Consider the following 24,883-nt stretch of genomic DNA (forward strand, 5'->3'; position numbering starts at 1 on the left):
GCAGGGCCTGGGCTCCCGTCTTTACCTTGTCCTTGATTCCTTTTTCAGGTTTATTCGTTCTCTTCCTCCTTCCTCCTTCACTTATCCGACAATCCTTTCGCATTTCCCTCAATATATTGTCTCTTCCTCCAGCTTTATCCTCCCTTTCGCACCGTGCAGTGTGCAGAGATTCCTGCCTCGTAGCCTGTGAGGAACAGATCCAGGAGCTGGGCATGGTTGCTCTGGAGGAGAATACAAATACGATGGATGTTTATATACTGCTTTTCAGCAAAAGTTCCCAAAACAGTTTATATAGATATAAACAAATACACGAAATGACTCCCTGTCCCCAAAGGGCTCCTGATCTAAAAAAGAAACACAAGAGAGGCAGCAGCCCTTGGAGGGACGCTGTGCTGGGGATGGAGAGGGCCAGTGGCTCTCTCCCAGCACAGTAAAGAGAATCTCCACTTTAGAAAGGTTCCCCTTTGCCCAGTTAGCAGGGGACTAGCTAACAAGATGATTGACCGTTGACCTCAAATATCTGAAGGGCTGCCATGGAGGAGGAGGAGGCGGAGGCGGCTTCCTTGCTTATGTGGGCACAAGGAAGGAGGTCCCTGGGCAGAAAGAGAGGAGAGAGAGGGTGTCGACCTTTGAAGCCAAATGAGCCATCAGGAAGGAGGCAAGCATGAAGCCTCCTTACAGTTTCAGCAGCTGAGAAGCTCTTCTCCTAGCCCATGCCGAAAGAAAGGATCTGGGGAAGAGAGGAGGAGAGCAAAGAGCAGGCCCCCAGGGGAGCTGCAAAATGCTCACAGAGCCCAGGACAAAAGACAGCCCGGCATTACCAGCCTGGAAATGCAAGCCCCTTTGCAGCCGAGTCACACCCAATACAACAAATCACCCAGCAGATCCCAGACACCGGGAAGGAAGGCGGGCAGCTCTAAGGGCTGAAGCTAGAAGGCCCTCAGGGCAGAGGTGCCAGTGGAGCTGCTGAGGCTGATGGTGGCCCAGGGAGGAGCCCCCAGCTAGGGCTCCCTCTGCTGGCCAGGTGCTGACTGGTTCTCCAGCCGAGTCACGGCTGGGCCAGAGGTTTCAGAAAATGCAGCGGGGAGATGACTTGCCTAGCAAGCCTGAGGTTGCCGGTTCGAATCCCCGCTGGTATGTTTCCCAGACTATGGGAAATGCCTATATCGGGCAGCAGGGATCTAGGAAGATACTATTTCAGCAGCTGAAAGGCACCATCTTATCCTGCACGGGGGGAGATGGCCATGGTCAACCCCCCTGTACTCTACCAAAGACAACCACGGGGCTCTGTGGGCGCCAGGAGTCAACACCGCCTCCACGGCACGCTTCACGTTGCTTACTCTGCGGAAGCGTCCTCTTCTCTTTGGGTGGGGGGGCCCTTTCAGACTCCTTGCCCCAGAGCTCTGTGCAAGTGGGTTGATGATGCAGCTACAGTGCCCTCTGCTGGCCAATGGCACAAAGGTCCTCTCATTTCTGCATATTGGAAAAGTGCTGGGTGCCTAACTAGTTTTGCCTCCCTTGTAAATGAAGCTTTTGGGCTCAGTTTCACAGTTGGAGATGCATATTTCTTTGTTTTGCCTTCAGGAAACCCGGGATGAGACTGCTGTCCTGTGGTTGGATGAAATTCAGAATGGGGTTCATCAGTCAAACCGGGACACGGAGGAAGCCCAGAAGTGTAAGTCTCCCTTGCATAGGACAGCAGCTTTTTGAAGAAGCCTGTTTGTTTCCGTTTGGGGCAGAAGGTGCAGCCATGATGGTGGGGAAGCAGCTGCCTGCCAACTGGGCCCACCAGTTATTTAAACGTGCCGTTTCCCCTTGTTCTGTCCCTGCAATTCTTGCCTCAGCAGATCTGTGTCCTAAATTATCTTCTTCTGTGAAGTTGCCATTTTAAACCATAGTGGTCAAAGGTTCAATCCACACCACTGACTAGGAGCAGCTGGCCTGATCCAGCCCAGCCCAGCACCTCTCCAGTGGTGGTTGCTGCTGTCTGCCTTGGGTGTCTTTTTAGCTCGTGAGCCCTTTGGGGACAGGGAAGCCTCTCTTATTATTTGTTTTTCTTTGTAAACCACTTTGAGAACTTCTACTGAAAAGTGGCATATAAATATTTGTGGTAGTTCTTGTATGATGGATAGGCAAGATCCCGTACAAGAGTCTACAAGATGCTCCAAGGTCTTACAGGGCCTTTGGAGCCTATTGGGTCAGCATCCCTTAAAGTTCTAGTTTGGAAGGTTTTGCTTGGGGTGGTTCTCATTTCAGACACCTCTCTGAGGAGGGAATGAGGCACTCTCTGTGGAAGACAGTTTCCACGACCACTCATTGTTCTGTAGAAGGCAAGGGGCTCTGTGGACATCATTTTGTCCCGAGAACCCCAAGGACAAAGTGTGAGATGCACTTGGTGTGTGCAGAGACCTTTGGGTCTATGCTCAACAGCCTTGAGAGTCTGAGCAGACTGAGCAGTGATTCAGTTCCTTCCACTATGGGAAAAGATATCCGTGTCATTTTCGCTGAGTGGATAAAAGCCTGCAGGGTTCCTTTCGCACATGAGCCATGACTTGGGGGCCCGACAGAGCCTGGCTTATTTGCCAGGCAGTGGTGGGGAGGAGGCTGTTTCTGCCACCTTCAGAACAAACCCCATTCTCTTCAGGGGATGGAGGCTGTCCAGACCCATCCCCAGGTGGCCTCACTGCCTCGGACCGGGAGCATCTCTGGCTCCTGGAGGCAGCTGTTGTTTTTGCCTTCTTGGACGCCAGGTCCTGCAGCTGACGGGGAGGCTCCCTAACCCCACAAAAAGAGGTACCATGTAGGAAGCAATTTGCCTAGTCTAAGGCGAGGGGGGAGGAGCAGCCCACTCCTGGGCGACCGATGCCCCCTCCAAAAAAGAAATTTTAAACCCAACATTCGTTCTTGGGGGTGGGGGGAGAGACAGTATTCTCTGAAGGAGCTGTTCTGTGACTGGGGAAAGCTAGAGGAGAGTATTTAGTTGTGAGTCTGCCTGTATTCATCATGCCCAACTCCAGCCAAGGGGGCTGTCCCATTGAAACATGCAGCTGCACCTCCCTCTGATGGTGCCTCTCCGTCACGTGGGGGCATCAGAACTTCCGTGTTAGGGTTGCTACGTACCAGTCAGGTTAGCCTGGCCAGTCGGCTAGTCCTGGAAACGGGTGTGATCCACTCCAAAGTTCAGCAGCAGGCAGTTGGAGCGGATGGCAGCCCAAAGTCTCTTGCTGCTCTTTCTGGCCTCTTTCATGTTAGTCTTGTCCGTGATGAGATGACAAGGGCTTCTCTCCCGTTGCTTCCTCCAGTTGCCGTAGGCATTTTGGCCATCAATGGGGCAGTGGACCAGGGCAACGTTGGGACCACCCTTGGCTGCCTCCGTTCAGCCGACATCGGACTGTATGGTGTGACCCCAGAATGTGCCGAGACCTACCAGCAGGAACTGGCGGGAGTCAAGCGCACGAAACTGGCAGCAGGTGAAGAATCCCAGAGAGGCGCTGAGTCTGGAGAGCCAGTTGGGGGTGGCTTGGCCCCACAGGCTGCAGCTGCCTCCCTGCTAGTCTCTGGGGCTGGCCTGGGGTGGGAGATGGGCTGCCTGTCCGACGGCCAGAGGCCGGCTCCCAGCTGACGCTCTCTTTCTCCCAGGGGACAATGGCAGCGAGTGGGTGAAGCACTGGGTGAAGGGAGGCTTCCACTACTACCACCAGCTGCACACCCAAGAAGGGAGCTGGGAGGAGCCACCGGGGTTTGTGCAGAACAGTGTGCAGCTCACCCGGGAGGACATCCAGGTAGGTGTCACTTCCGCCTCCCCGGGAATGGGGAGGGGGCTTGCTGGGAGGCACTCGGGGCCCACGCGGTTCAGGGCCCTCCCTGTCGGTGCCTTTGGGCACCCTCTGCAGCCCAGCCTCCCGTTTCCCACCGGCAAGCGGTGGTGAGCACATGCCCTCTCCCCTGCCACTGGGATGGAGCGGCACCTTCGTGCCTCTGCGGCTGGAGCAGGTGGCCCGCAGCCACCAGCCGAGTAGCCACGGACAGACCTCTCCTCCCATGTAGGAGGCATATGACTGGCTACTCTCGGTCGTAGCTGTGGATCGACCTTTCCCCTTCCTGCCTTGGGGCTCCCAGCTTTCACAGCAATGGGTGTCACCTCATCCTAGCGAACCCTGAGCTCCTTTTCTCAGCCGCCCGGCCTCTTGGATACAGGGAGTGAGACCACCAGGGCTCCGCCCGAAGCGAGATCTCCCTGAGCCGGGCCGCCCTGCCTTTCTCTCCCCGGACTCTAGAGCACCATCTCTGCAGTCACGGCTGCCTACAACCGGGAGCAGCTCTGGCTGGCCAACGAGAACCTGATCACCAGGCTGCAGGCCTGCTGCCGCGGCTACCTGGTCCGCCAGGAGTTCAGCGCCAGGATGCATTTCTTGAAGAAACAGGTCCCGGCCATCACCTGCATCCAGGTAGAGCTGCTGGCCTGCACAGCCAGGGTGCCTGAGGCGGGGGGAGAGGGCTCGGGGGGCGCGGGCTGCGGTGCCTGCTGCTGCTGCTACCAATATTGATATACCGCTTTTCAACAAAAGTTCTCCAAATGGCTTACACAGAGAAATAATAAATAAATATGATGGTTCCCTGTCCCCAAAGGGCTCACAGTCTAGAAAGAAACATAGACACCAGCAACAGCCACTGGAGGGGAGTTGTCTTGGGGTTGGAGAGGGCCAGTTGCTCTCCCCCTGCTCCACAAAGAGAGCCACCACTGGAAACAGGTGCCTCTTTGCCCAGCAAGCCCTCTGGGCTGCCCCCCCCCCCCGCCGGGGCTGCTTGGCCCTTGAGCTCCTGCTGTTGGGCCAGAAGCAGCAGCGGGGTGGGCCGTGCCTGCCTGGTTCTGGGCTGGCCCCACCCTCTCCTTTGCTCCTGGTCCGGAGCCCTTGTGGGCAGACAGCACGGCTGCCCTGGAGAGCCGCTGAAGCGGCAGCCTCCCAGTCCGGCAGCCCCACTGGAAATCCTCGGGGCCGAGGGGGTGGACCTTTGCTTCGGCGGCTGCTGCTGCTGGCCTCATCCTGCTGTGTCCTCCTGAGGGCATCCTGGCAGCTTCTTTCCGTGCTCCCCTGGGGAGCTGCTGCCTCTCCCTCACTTCCCTGGAGCGTTTGGCTGGTGCTGCTATGTGCTCCCTCCCCAAGGGGGTGGCTCTCTGGTGCCTCTCACAGCTGGGCTGTGTGGGGGGGGCTTGGCATGGCCACCTCTGCTGGGGGGCAAGGGGCCCATGGATTCAGCAGCCGAGGGCAGAGGAGCAGTGGCAGTGAGGGGGCTTGAGCCCAGAAAGCACTCGCTTGTTCTTGTGCCGGGGAGGAGGGAGCCCGCGAGAGCAGAAGGGGGGAGGCGGGAGATGCTGGTCAGCCAGGAAACCTGCTGTGTGTTTGCTTTCAGTCGCAGTGGCGTGGCTATAAGCAGAGGAAGGCGTACCAAGATCGCTTGAGGTTCCTGCATGCTCACAAGGACGAAGCAGTGAAGGTAACGTGCGTTCCAAGCCAGGCTTGTGGGCCTCGACTCCTTACAGAGCAACAGAGGAAGCGGCCATGAACCAGATCAAGCCATGAGCAGCATCTACACTGACCGGTAGCAGCTCTCCAAGGTTTCAGACAGGGAAGCTGGCCTGGACTAGCCAGGGAGTGGACCTGGAGCAGCTCTTCTGCCCCCCGCTGTGGCCACGGGCCCGACACGCTTCCGTCCCGCCAGGGCCCAGCAGGGCTCCTCCGGCAGGAGCAAAGGTGGCGGCTGCCTCCTTGCACCAGCCAGGGTCTTCCGGGCCTGTGCGTGTGCCACTGTCTGAGGGCCTGGGATGTGCCAGAGGGGCCGGGCAGCGCCGTGCCGTGGCCTGGTGTCTCCCCCGCGTTCCCCGGCAGCCTGCCGCGTGTGCTCTGGAGTCCTCCTCGGACTCCCAGCAGTGTTGGGTGCCCTCTGGGATGGCGGCGGCGGCGGCAGCGGCAGATGTCTGGCGAGGCGGTGCTTGTACAGTCTCCAGGCTCTTGCTGGGGCCGAGGGAGAGGAGAGAGTTCCTTTCTCGGGGTCCGCGCTCTGCTCAGGAGCCCCGGCTGGAGCCCGTGCAAGGCCTCTGCTGCCACTGCCCTGCCCGGCTGCCTGGGGGGGAGGAGGAGCCTCGGTGGCTGGCGGCCTGCTTTCTCGCTGCTCCGCCAGTGGCCTCCCTGCCTTGCTCTGGCCAGGACCGCCGCTGTCTCTGCATCCCTCCGCAGCAGTGCTCCTCGGAGGCAGGGCCCAGCTTGCCCGCGGCTCCTTCGTGACGGGGCTGGGACCCAGAGCCGCCTGCTGGCTGGGCCAAGAGGCCCCTTTTCCAAGGGGGGCTGCTCTTCACTGAGCAGCAGGGGGAGAGCAACTGGCCCTCTCCAGCCCCAGCACAGCATCCCTCCAGGGGCTGGGGCTGGCGTGTCTGTCCTGTTTCCCTTTTAGACGGGGAGCTCTTTGAGGACAGGGACCCATCTTTCTTTATTGATTTCTAGGAACTTCTTGCTCAAAAGCAGTATCTAGATATTCGTGGTCTGCAAGACACACACACACACACACCCCGGAGACCTGCAGTGCTTCCGTTGCAGGTCCAGCTGCCCCACGTTGGCTGCTTTGGGCTCCAGGAAGGGGCTGGCGTTGGCTTCCACGGGGCTGTTTTTTCTCTGCCTGTTGGGCTTTGTGGCCACCTTCCTTCTCCGTCCAGCCCCAGAAAACGTTCTTGTGTTTCCCCAGATTCAAGCCGTCACCAGGATGCATCAGGCCCGGAAGCGGTACAAAGATCGCCTGCAGTACTTCCGGGACCACGTAAGACCCCAAACCTGGGCACCATCGGACTACCATGGTTCCCAGTAGTCGGGGAGGTGGGAGTTCTAGTCCCGCCGCTGCAGGAGGACTGGCGTGGGGCAGCCCTGCCCTAACCCCACCTCCACTAAAGCAAGGTGGTGCTCCTGAAATGGGACCGGATACCCAAACTCTTGTTTTCTGCCTAGATCAATGATATTGTGAAAATCCAGGCCTTCATCCGTGCCAATAAAGCTCGTGATGACTACAGAACTCTGAGTGAGTAGAGCCAGGAAATGAGGCTAGCTTGGCCAGCCTTTGAGCTGTTTAAAGGGCTCTGTGGGGTGACCAGAGGGTTGCAGACCTTGGAGTGCCCCCCTGCCCCCCCCCCATGGAACAGTCGGCCAGCCCCTCCCCTCTGATGATGCCCCTCCGGCACTCAGCTCTTCCTTGTTAGGGTTGCTACAGACCTGTCAGGTGAGCCTGGCCACAGCCCTTGGGTCGGTCTGGCACCCCACGCCGGATGGAGGACAGGAGCAGAGAGTTCACACTGTGGCACTCCCCCCCCCCCCCGGCCCCCGCTTGCTGCCTGGGCCAGATGGCTCCTGGGTGCTGCCCATCTTAACTAGGCTCGGTGTGGCTTGGGGTTCCCCCCCCCTCCTGCTTTTGCATTCAAGAATAAATGGCTCCCACTTCCCGAAGAGGGTCTGGGTTTTACCCCTGCCAAGTGGCATCCCTGAGACAGGCTGTTCCTTCGCTGCCATCTTTCCTCGCAGTCAGTGCTGACGACCCCCCCATGGCTGTAGTCCGGAAGTTTGTCCACTTGCTGGATCAGAGCGATCAGGATTTCCAGGAGGAACTGGAGCTGATGAAGCTACGTGAGGAGGTGGTCACCTTGATCAGGTCCAATCAGCAACTGGAGAATGACCTCAACCTCATGGACATCAAAATTGGGTTGCTAGTGAAGAACAAAATCACTCTGCAGGTACAGTGCACTCCAGGTTGGAAGCCGGGGCGGCTGGGAGGCGAGCAGGCCCTTGGCTGCCAGATCATCCTGTGCAGGCAGCAGGCGCCGGAGCGGGGCCTGTTGGTAGGCAAGGAGTTCCTCCAAAGAGCATCACCCACTCAGGCCAGTCGTGCCCAAGGGTGCGGCATCCTGGGTGCTGGTGAGGCAGATACCCCCCAGAAGAAGGGCAAGGGTTTGGCAGGGGATCGGCCCCCTGTGGCTTGTCCACATGGCCTGGTGCCACGGGCAGCCTCTCTCTGAAGATGGAGGCTGTGTTGCACACTGCCGTGGCTAGCAAGCAGCAGGAAAACAAACCCTCCAGAGTTGACAAGGCATCCCAGTCCCCTGGGCAGAAACTACCAGCTTTGACTGGCGAGGCTTGAGGGAACTATGGCTCTCTTCTCTGCTGTGGCCATGCCAGGACGTCTGCACGTGGGTTATGCGCCGAGGCAGGATGTTGCCCGTGACGTGGAAGCCTCTAAGAGGAGCAGGGGAGCAGCGTGGCCCGGCCCAGGGCTTGGAGTCCTGCGTTGGGCTCCAGGCAGTTCTCTCTCTGTGCTTCTCTGATTGCTTCCTTGTTTCTCCCTCCCCTAGTTCCATTTATTCTTCTTGACTGATTTGTTTCTTTGTTCAAAGATCTTCTAAAAGAAAAAACAGGGGAGAGGTTAGCTTTAGTCTTCCTCTCAGATTTGCTCCACCCCCCCCCCCCCCCGCTTCTTCTTGTCGTCTTTCTTCCCCTTCCCTGCATGGAGCAAGCTAAACGCAAAGTCCACGTCAGGGTCCCGGAGGGCCAGGCCCAGCAAGGCTTCCCAAGGCCACTCAGGCAGCCAGGAGGCCGCCTTTCCGCAACTGCCCAGAGAGCTCCAGAGAGCGCGGACGCCTCAGCCTCCCGTCAGCCGGCCCTGAGTTCAGGCAGACGCCTGCAGAAAGGGGGCCTTCGGGGCGGGGGGGCCAGGAAGCTGCCTCGCTTCCACTCCCCGCCACTGGGGCAGCCCTAGCCTCAGCAGCAGCGAAGCAGCACTGCCCCCTCCACCCGCTCTCTGGGGACTTGTGGAGCAGGCGGCGGCTGCTGGGAACGGCCCAGCTTCCTTGCCGGCCGCCACTGCCTCCAGCAGCGACATGTCCGGCACGGCAAAGGACAAGCGCCGGGCTGCCAGTGAATGGGCTGCAGCCGCACCGGAGGGAGCAGCATCCGGCCAGGGCCCAGCTGCAAAGGCCTCCTTGGGAGCAAGGACAGAGGCCGCCAGGGGTGCCGTGGCAGGAGCAGGCAGCCGGCTGGTGGGCTTTCTCCTCTTCCTCTGCTTCCCTCCCTGCCCTAGCAAGCCTGGGGGAGGGGGGTACGGTGGGGGGGGGGTTGTCTGAAACTTCCCAGCCTGTGCCAGTTCAGCAGACTTTGGACCAGATGCCTACAGATATGGCACCTAGTTGGTGTTCTTGGTCTGTAGATATGCTGGCGCACTCATTTGAACGTTATGACCAATTAAAAAGCGGGCTAGAAGGGGGCCATCTTCGCCCTCAAGCGCTTCCTCCTCCACCTCTGGGAGCCCTGCCCCTAAAAAGGCACAGGGAAAAGCACAAAACACCTTTTAAGATCCAAGCAAAAGGGAAAAGAGCACACACTCTTCTGAACTCCCGGGCTCTGACTTGCCTGACCCTAGAAGGCCCATCCCCAGGGTACCAGAGGCCACCCACCCCACCCCGGAGCGGGACCCCTCAGAATCCTCTAGCTAAGCCTCCATCTGCTCTGGGGAGTATTAGCCCCTTGGATGAGGAGCCCGTCCCAATGGAGGATTCCCCAGGGGACCCCTCTGGTGTGCCAGACTCTGAACACCGACAGTGAAGAAGAAGGGAAGTGGTCTGACGGGCAAAGAACCAGACGGTTCCGAGGCTTCGCACAGACTTTCCCACTATTCGGACTTGGCTCCACTGATAAATAAGTCTATACGTACTTTGGCGCTCGATCCAGCCACGTCTCCATAATCCCAGCCGCCAAGTAAAAGTGCGCTGGTGTTTCCTAGCCCGAGGGTGAATAATATGGCCTTTCCAGTCCCAAAGTTGTGTTTTTCATGGAGGCAGCAAAGGTGGAATGAAAACTTCCCACCTCCAATAGAAAGAACTCAGCAATAGCTAACAAATTCTACACCCCCACAGATGCTCCAGTGGTGGCAAAGGATTTGAGATCGGTCCTCCCCTGGAACGGGGAACCCGCCCTAAAAGTCCCCACTGATAAACGCCTGGAAGGGGCCATGAGGCCCAGTCATGATTCGGCTGCCTTAGCAGTGAGAGCTTCCACAGCTGCTTTGATGGTAGCCAGGACACTCCTCATCTGGCGAGAGGGCTTGATACAAGAACCAGACTCTGGTACCGCTCGCATGAAGCAAACACTCGTAAAATTCCATGAGGCGCAGGCCTCTGTCTCGGCTTCCACGCGTGACTCTATTCTCCTTGCATCACAGGCAGCCATGGCTTCAGTAGTGAGCTGCTGTCATTTAAAGTTGGCATACTGGCAGGTTGGCGCTACCTCCAAAAGCAGCCTCACAGCAGTACCCTTCAAGGGCAGGGGGGATTGTTTGGGGGTGAGGCCTTAAAATAAATCCTCATGGAGTCAAAAGATAAGAAGAAAGCTATGCCCTCCTTGACATGTAAACTGGGGGAGGCTGTTTTCAGCCCTTTTTTCTCTCCCTCATCCCTCCTTAGTGGTAGAGAGTGAGGTTTTAGGTCACAGTGCTCCTCCTGGAACAAATCTGCCTTGGGATTGTTTTAATGAAAGGCAGTATATAAATGTGACAATTTAAAAAAGGAAAAAGAAAAACCCAGGCCTTCCAGACAGGGCTTTGGCAACAGGGCAACCTTCAACCCCCTCCCCACCGCAAAGCAGTCTAAGCAGCAATTCTGACTGGGGGGTGTGCATGTGTGTGCTCTTGGGGGGTCGCCTGGGAATGCATTGCCTCCCTCCGCTGGGTACTTGCCTCCACTGAGGCGGGCTACTCCATAAGAGCGGGACACAAATCCCCCTCAACGCTTCCTGCCCACTCCAACCTCCCACCTACCCTTAAAACACGAGGGTCTCACAGGGACCATGCAGCATCTCTTATCAATACGGGCCATGGAGCATGCCCTAGCAAATCAGCAGGATGCAGGCATCTATTCCATCACTTTCACTGTCCTCGGAAAAGACGGCTCCCTACGGGCGGTGTTGGATTTAAAATTCCCAACCTCTACGTACAAAAATGGAAATTCCGCTTGGAGTCCCTAAGGTCCGTCGCGGGGGCCCTCCAGCGTCTCGACTTTCTAACCGTAGCAGACCTAAAGAAGCTCACTGGCCATCCCAAGACTTCAGGACATTCGCCACCGACGGCACTTTTTCTGGACGTGCCTGCAGGTGGGAGTGACCGAGCCAGGGGCTGAGTCCCACCCTGCCCGGCATTCCTTTTTTGCAGGACGTCGTGTCCCACAGTAAGAAGCTGACGAAAAAGAACAAGGAGCAGCTGTCAGACATGATGATGCTGAACAAGCAGAGGGGGGGCTTGAAGGCCTTGAGCAAAGAGAAGAGGGAGAAGCTGGAAGCTTATCAGCATCTCTTCTACCTGCTGCAGGTGAGGGGGGCTCTCTTCCGGGGGGTCTCCCGCCACCCACTGGAGAGGGTGTGCTGCTTGGCCACACTCTTGCCGTCTCGCCTTCGTGAACTTTTGTTTCCTCCCTTTTTGCTGCAGACGAACCCAACCTACCTGGCTAAACTGATTTTCCAAATGCCCCAGAACAAATCCACCAAATTCATGGACTCGGTGATCTTCACATTGTACAACTATGCATCGAATCAGAGAGAGGAATACCTGTTACTGCGCCTCTTCAAGACTGCATTGCAGGAAGAGATCAAGTATGTGGCATGGAGGCCTTTGACTTAGCTCTGGAGGTTTCAAGCAGTTTGTCCCTCTCTTTAGGGGGGAGCAGTTGAGGCTGAAGATGGCAGCTTCTCTCTCTTGGAGAGCCCTGGACCTCCTGCTTCCCCATGGGGAGAGGAGTTGGGAGGCCAGGTGGCCATCCAGTAAGAACAACTGGCCATCTCGGTGTTTGGGGCAAGGAGCAGCATCATGGCATGCCACGCCACATGCTAAAACTGGGTGTTGAGTTCAGGTCTCTTCATTGCAAGGCGGGCCAGAGGCTTAGAAAGAAAAGGTGGGAAAGGAGTTGGGACTCTCTTGTTCGGGGGGGGGGGGGGAAGAGCCTACGGGGGTGTGATTTGAGATTTATTGAAAAAAGCAACTCCGTGAAGAGAGAGATTATCTTATAAGAGTAGGACTTGGTAGCGAAAGCAGTGAGTGCTGCTCGGGACAGATAAAAGGGGACAGCCATGAGTTTAAAAAGTAATAAAAGCAAGGAGTGCCGCTTGGGACATACTTCCCCGGCACATGATCAGCTTGGCCCTTCCGTTCCCCACAATGTGATGTCAGCCAACACTGGCTTAGATGGCCTTGGAGGTGGAGCCATGGGGAATAGACACAAAGCGCCTCCCTCTTCAGGGGCAGGATGCCTCTGGGTACACAGTCCTGGGTGTTGCCGTGGGGGGGGGGCAGTGCAGGGGCTGAGTTTGGGTGGGATCCACACTGCTTCTCTTCCAGATCCAAGGTGGATCAGCTGCATGAGATTGTGACTGGGAACCCTACTGTGATCAAGATGGTGGTGAGTTTTAACCGTGGTGCTCGTGGACAGAACGCCTTGCGGCAGATCCTGGCACCTGTCGTGAAGGAGATCATGGAGGACAAATCCCTCAATATCAAAACGGATCCAGTGGACATCTACAAGTCGTGGGTCAACCAGATGGAGTCACAGACCGGAGAGGCCAGGTGCGAGAACTCTTCCTGGCCAGAGGCTGCTCGTGGGGCGGCTTCAGGGCCTTGAGATGCCTGCTGGACGTCTCACCACTCAGCTCTAGAAGGGCTTGGAGGGCACAGAGGTCAGAGGGGGCCCGAGTGCCACTGGGGGCAGCCGGATTAGGAAGGCCCCCCCCTCCTTTTGCTGGAGTCTGGTCTTCACTGTGGCCTCTGTGACTCACACTCTGGGTTGGGGTCCCTGTGCCTGGACAGTGAGCCCGCCCGAGAACCTTCCATGCCTCCCCTCACTGAGGGACACTCTCTTCTCTGTGCTTCACTGTCCGCTACAGCGAGAGCTTCTCTGGTTCTGCCCTCGGGGATTTCATCGGGTCAGCTTTCCTGTAAAAACAAGGTGGGGTGGGTGGGTGTGTTGCTGTTATCCACCCTGCCCTGTCTGTCTGCCCTTTTTATTACATTCCACTCCTTTTTCCTCTCAGTACATTTCAATCCGCGTGTTTTGTGGGGGGGGGTCTTCTCTCCCTGCCCCCCCGCCCCCCTTTTCCATCCCTGTATGGACTGGGATTCTCCCCAGCTGGCGCTCTGCTCAGGCGCACAGGCCCAAGCGTGTGTGATTCCCCCAGAAACCAGGCCACAAGTTTATAGACTTAGACCTGGAAACATCGTGGCAACGATCCTCTGGATGCTCCGTGGAGCACACAGGTGTGCTCAGGGTGCCTCACGCAGCTCTTGTGCAGCCATGCAGACTGGCTGTCTCTCCATCAAGGCCTCTGCTCCGGCAATCACCCTCTCGTTCACGGAGCTGCCTCCACTCGGCTTCTGGGTCTGCAGAGGAGCAAATCCCTTGCAAAAAGAAGTCCCAGGGGGGGAGGTGCCGTGTTCTCCTGTCCTGGGGGAGGGCAGGCCTTGCAGAGACCCAGACTTGGCTGCTCCTGGCTGGCCTGGCTGTGTTCAGGGCAAGGCTTACAGGGGCTTCTCTGCCTGTGGCTCTTCCTGACAGCAAGCTGCCTTACGATGTGACGCCAGAACAAGCTCTGGCCCACGAGGAGGTGAAGACCCGCCTGGACACCTCCATCAAGAACATGCGGGCAGTGACGGACAAGTTCCTGCAGGCCATCATCGGCTCCCTGGAGAAAATCCCGTGAGTTCTGCCCGCTGCTCCTCCAACTGAGGCCGGCCCAGCTGGGCCCTCCCCTGACCCCCTGTTGACTCGCCCTCTGGTCCCTTCTGCAGTTACGGCATGCGCTTCATTGCCAAGGTCCTGAAAGATTCCCTGCACGAGAAGTTTCCTGATGCCAGTGAGGACGAGCTGCTGAAGGTGAGCAGCCCAGCACCCTGTGCCAGTTGGAGGAGGAGGAGGAGGAGAGGGGTTCAGGTGCCCCGGCGGGGCCTGAGGCAGAGCCTGCCCTGGAAAGAGGGGGAGAAGGGAGGCGCGTCCTTCCCGGGGGGGGCTGGGGAGGGGGCACCCTCCTGCTGCCGCCGCCGCTGCCACCAGCACCGCCCTGACACACACTCTCTCTCTCGCGCTCTCTCTGCCCTGGCATTCCGCTGGGCTTCCTTTGTTTCCTGAGAGGGCCAGCTTTTCCTTCCTTCCTTCATCTGTGCTTGTCAGGGGAAAGAACAAGCGAAGGCTTTGCAATGGCCTGCACATTAATCCCGCAGTCTGTGCTGTGGGCAGTCAATGGCCCTGGATGCCTTTTAAAGCCAAGAAAGTCAGCGGAGATGACCGGGCTGCTTCCAGCCTGCTTGGCAGGCCTGCCCCGTGGTCCTGGACCAGAAGACTAGTTGCTGCTCTCACTCTTGGCCTTTCCTCTTTAAGATGGAAACCAATCTTGTTCCTCCTCCTCCTGCACAATTCCTGAATGCTGTTTTCTTCTCTCTTCTAGTTCTGTGCTTTCCCACACTGAGGCATCGCATCTAGGCTTTCTCTGCAGGTGAATTCGTTTTTTCAAATGTCCATTCAGGTGGGAAGCAGAAGCATTTCTTCGGTCTCCCTGCAGAGTGGCTTCCGATGGCAGCAGCGTAGTGGCTGCTGAGCTCTAGCAGCAGCAGTGCACTGGGCCAGGCTCTGCCTGCTGCCGGGGGCCCCCCAGGTGCTCGGAAGGGGCCCTCTCCCCCCAGGGCCGGCTCTGCCCACCTTCCCCAGAGAGGAGAGAGCTGGGCACCTTGAGCCGTGGTGAAAGGCTTGGCACAGCGGTTGCCCCCCTCCGGGCTGGATTGCAGCAGCTGCCTGGGTGCTTCCTGGCCACCAAGGAGGCGCTTTGCAGGCCCCGGAAGGAGGAGCTGCTCAGTGGGGCTGTCTCGCCTTCCCAACATATCTGACTGGCCAGTAGGTGATGGCCAACGAGCCGCCACTCCATGAAGACCAGAGATGTTCTGCTCTGGGCTTGCTTTCCCCCCTGGAAGGTTTGAGTGCTGCACTTTGTTTGCCAAGTAACCACCTCGTGCCTGCTTTTCTTGCTCTTTCTGCATCTTAGAACAGAGTTTCCTAGATAAAAGTAGCAGCTGGTTTTCTGCTGCCAGTATTGGCAGCTCTCTCTTCCTTCATCTCCCCTCTGCGTCTCTGTGCAAATGAGCAGTTGGAGGGGCCAGGCTGGGGAAGACCCATCACGAGAGTCACGTGACCACCTGGCCAAGCGACTTCCAGCCCTTGTGATGCCTCCCTCCTTCCCTCCCCCCAGATTGTGGGTAACCTTCTATACTACCGCTACATGAACCCAGCCATTGTGGCTCCTGACGCCTTTGACATCATCGATTTGACTGCTGGAGGGCAGCTGACGACAGACCAGCGGCGGAACCTCGGCTCCATTGCCAAGATGTTGCAGCATGCCGCGTCCAACAAGATGTTCATGGGGGACAATGCCCATCTTGGCATCATTAATGAGTACCTGTCTGCATCCTATCAGAAATTCAGGTAGGAGAGTCCAGGTAACACATGTGGTGGCACACAAAGGAAGAGAGTCTGTTTGTTTTATTTAACACATTTGTCTACTGCCCAAAACTTGCCTCTCTGGGCAGTTTACGAACAAGGCAGGGAGGCCAAAGGAGCTAGCAAGGAGGTTTGCTTTGGGGCCAAATGCAGTGAAGCATTCAGGTCCTACCAGACCCAGGAGGTCTGCATTTGGATACACCTTCTCCTGGTGACTTTGTGTGATGGTTGGGTTTTGGCTAACCCTTTCCCTAAAAGCTTTTTGGAGTGTTGTACAAAGTAGCTACAAAAAATATTTCCCAAAGGGCAAACAATCTAGCCAAGCCTGGCATCATGCACCAGGGTGGTTGTGCAAGACAACCTGAGAGGGTGCTGTTTCTTCCTGCCATGCAGTTCCATGGCTAGAGCTGCATAAGAACAGAAGAACAGCCCTGCTGGATCAGGCCCAAGGCCCATCTAGTCCAGCATCTTGTTCCACGCAGTGGCCCACCAGATTTCCCACCCAAAGAGGCGAGAGGGTCGGCTCTGGGCACGCTTTCCATCCATCAAGGAAAAATGTGTCTTTGGGCACCACGCACATCGTAACTGGGGTGTCGCATGAAAGTCAACCCATTCTTAGAAACTGCAAAGCAGCAGGGATCATGGCTTCTGCTGCTTTGCAGTTTCTAAGCATGTGATCCATACTGAAGAAATAATTAGGGCTTCACGTAAAAGATGCTGGCAGCTGGCTGGAGATTGTCCTGGGCCGAAGTTCAGGTGCAAGGACTTGGTCGTTTGCAAAACCTCCAGGACTACTTCGCTCTAGATGCTACAGACATCTATCATGTCCTTCTCCACATGTGGAAGAGTACCCCACATGTATTTGAGATTTTGCATACTTGCTGGATTTCTGTGGGTGTTTGATGCTGTCGCTGCCTCGCTTTTGAGACCACTTCTGCTCCCACACCAGGCCACAGGCGTGCTCTGGTGCTGGTTTGTTTTCTCCTCCCCTTGCACTCTGCTCACTAGCAAACACTGTCCTGCACTTGACCTCCACTTGACCTTCACACCAGCATTGCAGAGCAGGAAATAACTGTCTTAATAGTGCTCAAGGGAAGGAAGGGGTGCACAGGGTCAGACCATCCTTTGGCGTTCCATGGGAACAAACCCACAGGCGAGCTGGCAACTTGCATCAGCATCATTGTATGGATGCTTGTATCATCGCTCAGCTCCCCGTGCATGATCAGGTTGTGCTTTAAGAAACAGTGGTCTTGGGGGCGACCGCTCAGGGAATGCTCAGCCCTAGGCAGAGCAGAGAAGCCCATGGAAGACTTGCAGGCTGAGGCTGACTCTCTTGGTCTTTCTATAGGCGCTTTTTCCAGGCTGCATGTGAGGTCCCAGAACTGGAAGATAAATTTAACGTTGATGAGTATTCTGACCTCGTGACTCTCACAAAGCCCGTGATTTATATTTCCATTGGAGAAATAATCAACACACACACAGTAAGTCTCTCGCATATTGGACTGTCATGTCCGCTTCACACCGTGGGCGGTCTGCAGACAGCATGTGGGCTGCAGCCAGTAGTTGGGCATTTGTGGGTTGTCCCACCACTCAGCGGGAGAGCCCCCCCCCGCATGCAGAAGGTCCCTGACCACATCAAAAGACCCTCCCCTCCAGACACCTGAAGCCCTGCAGAGCCACTGCCCATCAGGGTGGACCATGTGGAGCTAGAGGGGCCTGCAGTTGGACTCCAATAAGGCCGCTTCGAACGTTCCGTGACATTATTCTGTGATGAGGGTGATGGAAACATTTCCAAAGCATATTGGCCACGGGATGCCAAGCTAACCATTCCCACCGTGTCATCCTCCACACAGCTGCTTTTGGATCATCAAGATGCCATCGCCCCTGAACACAACGACCCCATCCATGAACTCCTGGATGACCTGGGAGAAGTCTCCACCATTGAATCCCTGATAGGTGAGCCTTTTCTGGTCGCTGAGTGAGTGCTAACAATTCCAACATAAAAGCAAAGTGGTGAGCTATGGTGCCCTTAGCCACACACAATTTTAGTTATTTGTTCTCTGCTGGTGATGGCATTTAAACCAAACATTGGATTTAACCGTGGAGGGTACAGAAGGCACACACCTGAGAGTCTTTGTGGGAAAGAACGCATTCACTCTTGTAGATATCAGGGTAATGGTAGAATTGTCTGCTCTTTAGGAAAATTGACGTTGTGTTTTTTCTTTAAATCAGTCTTGCCAGACAGATCATTTAAAGACGAGCTGCTTTGCCTTAGCCTTCAGGCCTCTGTGGCTTTCCTTTTGCTCCCTCTAAACACACCAGATCTTCCTGCCCCACACCCTCTCCCGGCTGACATCTGAGCCGCAAGTGAGACCATTGCAAACTCCATCACCTTTGAAAGCAGCTCTGACCGAAGGCAGCAGGCAGGCAGCAAATCCTCCTGACAGCCTCTTTCCCTCTCTGCTTGTATCCTCCCAGGGGAAGGCTCCGGCCCCATGAACGAGCCCAGCAAGGAGGCGCTCGCCAAGACGGAAGTCTCGCTCACGCTGACCAACAAATTTGATGTTCCAGGGGATGAGAATGCGGAGATGGATGCCAAGACCATTTTGCTGAAGTAAGCAAACGCCAGCTGGCGATGGGGCAGCCCTCGTCCAGGGTTCAGGCCTTGCTCCTGACGCCTCTTTTTCAGAAGAGCCCAGGCTGGGAGGGGAACGTGTGTGTGTGTCCAGACCCCCAGCCAGGCAAGGCAAATGCCACCCACTGCAGCCTTTAAACTTCATAAGGAGACCACTGAAATGTGTCCTGCTCATCTGTGCTTGTTCTCATGGTGCAGGGATGGGGAGCGTGTGACCCTTCAAGGGCGGGCTGTGATGGGGCATGTGGGAGGTGGAGAGGGCGCTCTTAGTCAGGAGAGAGAAGAGAGCCCCACTGTTCATGGGGCTGCTTAAGGGACACACAGGAGGAAACTTCTTTGCCCATGTAATTAAGGACTGCATGGCCACAGGATGCTGTGACACTCAGCAGCGCTTGTGGCTTTTTACAAGGACTGGGTGCAACTTCTGGAGGGACTGTGGTCTCCAGAAGCAAAAGCCTCTGAGTCCAGAGACAGCAAATTGCTGGTTGCCAACATCTCAGGCCTTAATGCAGGGAATGGATTGTCCCAACACGCTCTGGTTGTGAATTTCCATAAGGCGGCTGGCTGCTGTGTAGGGAAGGGAGGAACAGAAAGTGGATCTGCTCTGGAGGCCTTTCCTCCGCTCCTGCCATGGGGGCTGGGGTCCCCTGCCCCCCCCCACTTCCAATGTCTGTTTAACCTGTCCTGTTGCTGTTGCTCAGGACGAAGGGCCGGGGGTGGGGGTGGGCTTCCAACGCGGCATGCAGCCAGTACCCTGGGGACCAGCCTGCCAAGTGGCCTCAGAAGAAGCTGGCGTGAGCGGGCAGATAGTTGCTGCCCTGGACCCTGCCTCCTCCTCCCTCCTCAAGGCCTGGCTCTGTTTTCCCGTGCTGCGGGCAGTGCAGTTGTGGTTTCCCAAGGGTGTCGGCTCGCCTGGGTCCTTTGAACTCATCACCTGATCACACCCAACTTGAAACACAAAACCCAGCAAGATTGAGCTTGTCGCTTTGCAGTCTGTGCCAGACTGAGGCATCGAGCCTCCAGTGCCTGCGTTCATAAACTTCCCCGTAGCAGCTTCCCCACAGAGCTCCGAAATGGAGCTGGCATCACTGACTCAGGAGGAAAGCTGAACTGATCTGCTTCTCCCTCCCCTTGTTCCTTCCAGCACAAAGCGTTTAATTGTGGACGTAATCCGCTTCCAGCCAGGAGAGACGCTCACGGAGATCTTGGAGGCGCCAGCCACTGCTGGGCAGGTATGGGGCCACCGTTGCTTCACCTCCCTCTCTACCTTGCTAGGTGGGTGTACAGAAGCGACGGCAGCTCCAGATCCAAGAGGGAGACCTTGATGGGCTGCGCCTGAGGTTGCGACCTCGGGGGCCGCTGCTCTTCCTCAGTGTCCAGAGGAGAGGCGGGCAGGACTGGAGCAGGCAGCAGCCGCTAAGGGGCCCTCGAGGGCAGTGGGGCTGGAGGGATCCTGAGCAGCAGCAGCCACTTTTCCCATCCCTTGCTCAGGAAGCTGAGCACCAGAGGGCAATGCAGAGACGGGCCATTCGGGATGCCAAGACGCCGGACAAGATGAAGAAATCCAAAGCTGTCAAAGAGGACAGTAACCTGAGTCTCCAAGAGAAGAAGGAGAAGATCCAGTCGGGGCTGAAGAAGCTGGGAGAGCTGGGCACCGTGAACCCCAAGAACCGATACCAGGACCTGATCAATGACGTGGCAAAGGTCAGTGCCGAGCTGGGCCCCCAGTGGAGGCCCGGGCCTTGGTCTTCCCCACTAGTCCCAGGTCCTCATGCAGCACTGGCCAGCGGGCTGTGCCTGAGCCCGTGGTTTGTCTGCTCTAGGACATTCGGAACCAGCGGCGATATCGCCAAAGGAGAAAAGCTGAGCTGGTGAAGCTGCAGCAGACCTACAACGCACTCAACTCCAAGGCAACCTTCTATGAGGAGCAGGTGGATTACTACAAGAGCTACATCAAGACCTGTCTGGACAACTTGGCCAGCAAGGGCAAGTGAGTGACTCCGCCGCCTCCGGGGCAGGCAGGCTGGCCATCTGTCTGAGATCTTTGGGTCCACTTCGCCCAGCGCTGCACAACTCCAGCACCATCTCCAGCGGCCAGTAGTCAGGGATGATGGGAATTGTAGTCCCACTACAGGGGGAGGGTCACAGTTGTGCAGTCTTGGCCTAACTGCCATAAGGCCCAAGATGCCACGAGGTGGAAACAAGGCAGAGTGTAGGGGCGCAGCTTTCAGTCAGGGGGGAGACACGCAAAGTGCCACAGGCAGGAAGCTCTTTCCATGGCAAATTGTGAGAGTGACCATTGTGGTGGCAGTGCCGAGTGGAGGGGTGGAGAACAAGACTCCCCACAGCTGCCTTGAGCGAGACCCATAGCAGACCTACTCTTGCCTGTCACTGGCTTGGAAAGTGCTCCCCCCCCCCCGCCCTGCCATGGCTTGCTCAGGGGGTGCCCTTTCTTCTTTTCCCCAGAGTCTCAAAAAAGCCACGGGAGATGAAAGGGAAGAAAAGTAAGAAGATCTTCCTGAAGTACACAGCCGCCCGACTCCACGAGAAAGGAGTCCTGCTGGAGATCGAGGACCTCCAGACCAGCCAGTGAGTATCTTGCTGGGTGAAGGAGCAGCGGGCAGAGAGGCCGGGCTTTGCAGCTGGAGGACGGCCTGCTGGGGGCTTTGCTCAAGCGTTCGCGCCACTTGGCAGGCTTCAGGAGTCCGCAGGCAGGCCGGCAAGTCCCTCTCAGTGACCTGGTCTCCATGGACCTAGCCTGGAGAGAAAAGGTTCCTCCATGGCCATAGCTGATCATGAAACGGTACACAAGGCGGCACGGAAGCCATGGCCGCCCTAGTCACACACACACATCTGATCTCGATCTCTCTCTTCTCCTCCCCCCCCCGCACCCCCCCCCCGAGTTGTGCTTGCCATGGCCAACAAGCCCCAGCCTTGGAGCTGGAGGGGCAAGTGGGGAAAGTCTCGGGTGTGGCTCCAGGAATGACCCCCTAACCCTGCCACGTCTTTCTGGTCACCCTCCCACAGTTTTTCAGGCTCCTTGAGACAGTCTCTAAAAGCCACCTGACTGGCCAAATCCTTGCCCTTGAAATGGAAATGGCACAGATTGCATTTGACCTTTGCATGCGGGGGGGGGGTGGCAGAGCTGGGCTTCAGATGTAGGAGCTTCCTGGCCAAGAATGTCTCTCCTCGGCTACACCTGGCATCAGATGGCCATCCGCTGCTCCCCACCCCCTCTTCCCGACACCCCTGTCCTCCTTCAGGAGGAGGAGGGTCTTTTGGAGAGAACATCTGCCGTCTATCCTTCCTTAGAGAACTGCTGTAATGAGCTACTCGTGGGTGATTGGAGCCAGCTATTCAGCCCAATGAAAGTGGGAAGTTGCTTCTGAGACTGTGCCACTTAAGACTGGCTCCATGTGGGATTCATCCCCCTCTGTGGAAATGTGTGGTGGAGGGGAAATGAAAACTGGGCAAGGCCAAATGTTAGACAAAAGGACTTTGCTGCACCCGGCTGAAAGAATGAAAGCAAAAGCAGGTGGCAAATCCCTCCCCCCCCCACATCTCTCTGTGCTACAAAGAGCAACAGTGCAGTGTTGAGTGGGGGAAGCCGTTGCTGCGTCCCCTTGGTGAGCCTCCGAAGTGAGGCCAGCAGGAGACATGGTGGCAGGAGAGCCCCCCACCCCTGCCAAGCCCAGATACCTCCTTCCTTTCCTCCATCCCGACTTGGGAGTCCTTCAGGTGGGCCTCATCTGCCACCTGCATATTAAAATAATTTACCTGTTCTTCTCCCAAACTACATAGATTTAAAAATGTGATATTTGAAATCGGTCCAACAGAGGAAGTTGGAGATTTTGAGGTGAAAGCAAAGTTTATGGGTGTGCAGATGGAGACATTCATGCTACATTATCAGGTATGGCTCTTGATGTTTGCATTGAGTTTATAGTGGCTTTCTCCAGAGGGTATAGAAAATGTTAGTGTTGAATAAAAATCACCTGTTTATTGCTCCTGAACAGTTTGGCAGAGAGAACCTTGACTCTAGCTGGATCCCAAGTTTATTTGAGTTAAGCTTAAAGACCATTAAGTAGCCTGCCTTTTTTCGAGAAAAGAAGAGCAAAGTGAAAATCTAGGCAGCCGGCAGAACAAAACCCTAGACCATCTTCTCAGAGTATGCAAGACAAAATAGGTAGAAGGAAACACAGTGCTTAGGAATGACCCAGTGAGGAGACATCGAGGAGGCTCTTGCAAAAGGCAGAGATCAAGCCTTTGAAAAGTGTCAATTAACCCCGCAAAAGCCTGACAAACTGCAGGCTGAGACGGCAAGCAAAGACAGAGGTTAAAACTGAAGGGTGTTCACATCCATGATCCCTCTCCAGTAGAGGGAGGATTGTTCTCTCCCCTGTGGTGTTCCAAGCTATCCCCCCCACCCCACCCCGCCTCATCAAATGGGGGACTAACTCTGTGGCTTGCTCCACAGTTTTCTGGCAAGTGGCCTTTCCTACTCCTGAGCCTGGCATGATCTAGTCCTCGGGTGTTCTTTGAGCAGGCCCTGGTCTTGCAGACGGTCTGCTGAGTTAGTACTCCAGATGGGAACGGTCGGGGTGTGTGTGTGTGTGCCAGACCTACTAGGAAGGCCCCTGGGGTTGCTGGGGGATGTCAGGTCTATTCCGTCTGCCTGGGGGTGGGGAGCGGCCTTGGTCCATTTGGGGCTGTGCTGCAGCCAGCATTGCCGTTAGAGGTGGCCCCGGGGCGCCGCAGTGGCCACTGGGGGTCCCTAAGGCTGCCAGTGCTCACTTGCAGCAGTTTGCCAGTTGGTACTTTGTCCTTCTCAGCTGTGTGAGAATTTCCTCCAGCTCCCTTTGCTTCCAGTGGCGACGTTCCCCCTTGGCGGGAATCTCCCTGTCTAGGGAAAGAGGCTGCTGCTTGTGGCTGCCGCCAAGTCTCTCCTTGAATTACTCTGCCTGGACTTGCACTGAGGCCCAAGTTGGGAGATAGAAGCTGCAGGCAGCAGTTGGCCCCACAGCGTGGGGGTTGGGGTTTTTGTCCCCTTCAGTCTTTGCAGAGCTCCCTCCATAAGGCACCGGTTTTCTTGGCTAATCCCTCTGTTTCTCCACAGGATCTGTTGCAGCTGCAGTATGAAGGCGTGGCAGTCATGAAGCTGTTTGACCGAGCAAAAGTTAACGTGAATCTCCTGATCTTTCTCTTGAACAAGAAGTTCTATGGGAAGTAGCTTTCCTTCCCAGGGAAGCTTCTCTTGTCCTTCTGTATGCTTGTTTCGTATCTTTCCAGTACAGACAGAGCCACCCAGTGCCTGGAGGCCCCCAGCAGCCCTCGTGGCATCTCCTCCACTGCTGTGCCAGCTTCTGCCTCCTGTTTCCCCTCTATGCAAACTGTGGCGCCATGAATTAAACCATTTGTAGAGTCTCTGTGCAAGTTCTCTGTGTATTTGGGGTCTGGGTCCTTGGGTGGCAGGCAGCATTCCTGGTCCATATGGACAAAGAGCTGTGGACTGCACCTGTGGACACAGTCTGGCTCGTGTCCAAAATTCTTAGTCTTCAGCAGACAAGCCCGGAGCAGCTTCCTGAAATCCTTGGTGCTGGAAGAGAATGGTGCTTGGAAGTCAATTTGGCTTGCAGCCAGAGAGGCACCAAGATTCAAGCGGCACCTGTCTGGGTGGGTGGGGGTGGTGAGAGAGAACTGCACTCTGCACGTGGCCAGAGCCACAATAATCTACAGTAGCTCCTTCTGTCTCCTGAGCTGGAGTACAAGCAGCACCAGAATCGTGCTGCCTCTGAACCAAGCAGGGCTAGTCTGGACGCTGAGGGGAAGCTTTCCCCGCCTTGGTATGGGTCTCCTGAGGGACCCTGCCTGTCATACAAGAGGAGGTTCCTCCCCACAGTCAAGGCTGCCCCACTGGAGAATGTGTCCATGACTAGGAGCCCCCATGGCACTCTCAAAGGCTCATCATGCCCAACTCCTCACCTCTCCCTTTGCAACAGATTCTGATACGTCTCCCACAATAGCCTTGTTGATAAAAGGGTAAAATGCAGGTCAGAGGGTCCTACCATTAAGCTGATTTGCAGCTGGTTGACCAAACATGACGAACAGGCTCATTCAGAGGGCCACATCAACTTGCAGGGAGTGGGAATGCCATCACGGGGCCCTTCAATGTGTTTAAAAATGATTTGTATGAAGGAGCAGAGAGAGCATATATCTAATCCACAGATGACACAAAGCTGGGGAAGCTGACAGAAGGCAGAATCAAGCTTCAAAATGATCATGGCAGGTTCTATTACTGGACGAAAACCCACAAGATTTAAGTTCAGCCAAAGATAAAGTTCAGCCAAGATTAAACACAGCCAAGTCCTGTGTTTAATGCACAAGTACAAGATGAGGGAGACCTGCCTTGACAAGAAGACAAGTGAAAAGGCTCCATCTTGGGCCACAAATTGAACGTGAGGCAGGCAGATGCAATCTCCGGCTGCAGGCATGAGACTAGTTTCCCTTTCTATCCTGTGCTGGAAAGAGCTCCCTTGGGAGTCTACGGCCAGCTCTGGGCACTGCATTTTAAAAAGGATATTGATCAACATGAACGGGCTCAGGGAACACCAATGCAGGTGGTGAGCAGTCTAGAATCCAGAAGGAGCTGGGTGTGTTTGGCCTGGGGAAAATATTCTTCTGTGATAGCAGTCTTCAAAAAT

General features: G+C 56.2%; 1 protein-coding gene across 2 annotated transcripts in view; it reads left to right on the forward strand.

Moving 5' to 3' along the window:
* The window catches only part of IQGAP1 (IQ motif containing GTPase activating protein 1), a 45,444-nt gene extending 21,838 nt beyond the window's left edge, over positions 1-23,606 (forward strand). For both annotated transcript variants that reach the window (XM_053272036.1, XM_053272035.1), the window contains exons 16-38: positions 1,585-1,675; positions 3,303-3,470; positions 3,640-3,782; positions 4,278-4,448; positions 5,413-5,496; positions 6,739-6,810; positions 6,996-7,065; positions 7,563-7,771; positions 11,233-11,388; positions 11,506-11,669; positions 12,412-12,636; positions 13,622-13,762; positions 13,855-13,939; positions 15,303-15,535; positions 16,899-17,031; positions 17,404-17,506; positions 18,029-18,164; positions 19,330-19,417; positions 19,677-19,889; positions 20,009-20,175; positions 20,652-20,774; positions 21,987-22,095; positions 23,299-23,606. In XM_053272036.1, the coding sequence (XP_053128011.1) occupies positions 1,585-1,675; positions 3,303-3,470; positions 3,640-3,782; positions 4,278-4,448; positions 5,413-5,496; positions 6,739-6,810; positions 6,996-7,065; positions 7,563-7,771; positions 11,233-11,388; positions 11,506-11,669; positions 12,412-12,636; positions 13,622-13,762; positions 13,855-13,939; positions 15,303-15,535; positions 16,899-17,031; positions 17,404-17,506; positions 18,029-18,164; positions 19,330-19,417; positions 19,677-19,889; positions 20,009-20,175; positions 20,652-20,774; positions 21,987-22,095; positions 23,299-23,412 (3,198 nt within the window). In that variant the 3' untranslated portion in view covers positions 23,413-23,606. The remainder of the gene's footprint in view (positions 1-1,584; positions 1,676-3,302; positions 3,471-3,639; positions 3,783-4,277; positions 4,449-5,412; positions 5,497-6,738; positions 6,811-6,995; positions 7,066-7,562; positions 7,772-11,232; positions 11,389-11,505; positions 11,670-12,411; positions 12,637-13,621; positions 13,763-13,854; positions 13,940-15,302; positions 15,536-16,898; positions 17,032-17,403; positions 17,507-18,028; positions 18,165-19,329; positions 19,418-19,676; positions 19,890-20,008; positions 20,176-20,651; positions 20,775-21,986; positions 22,096-23,298) is intronic.
* The last annotated feature ends 1,277 nt before the right edge of the window (positions 23,607-24,883 follow it).

The sequence above is a fragment of the Hemicordylus capensis genome, chromosome 10 (genome assembly GCF_027244095.1).
Source record: "Hemicordylus capensis ecotype Gifberg chromosome 10, rHemCap1.1.pri, whole genome shotgun sequence".
NCBI classification, from domain to species: domain Eukaryota; kingdom Metazoa; phylum Chordata; class Lepidosauria; order Squamata; family Cordylidae; genus Hemicordylus; species Hemicordylus capensis.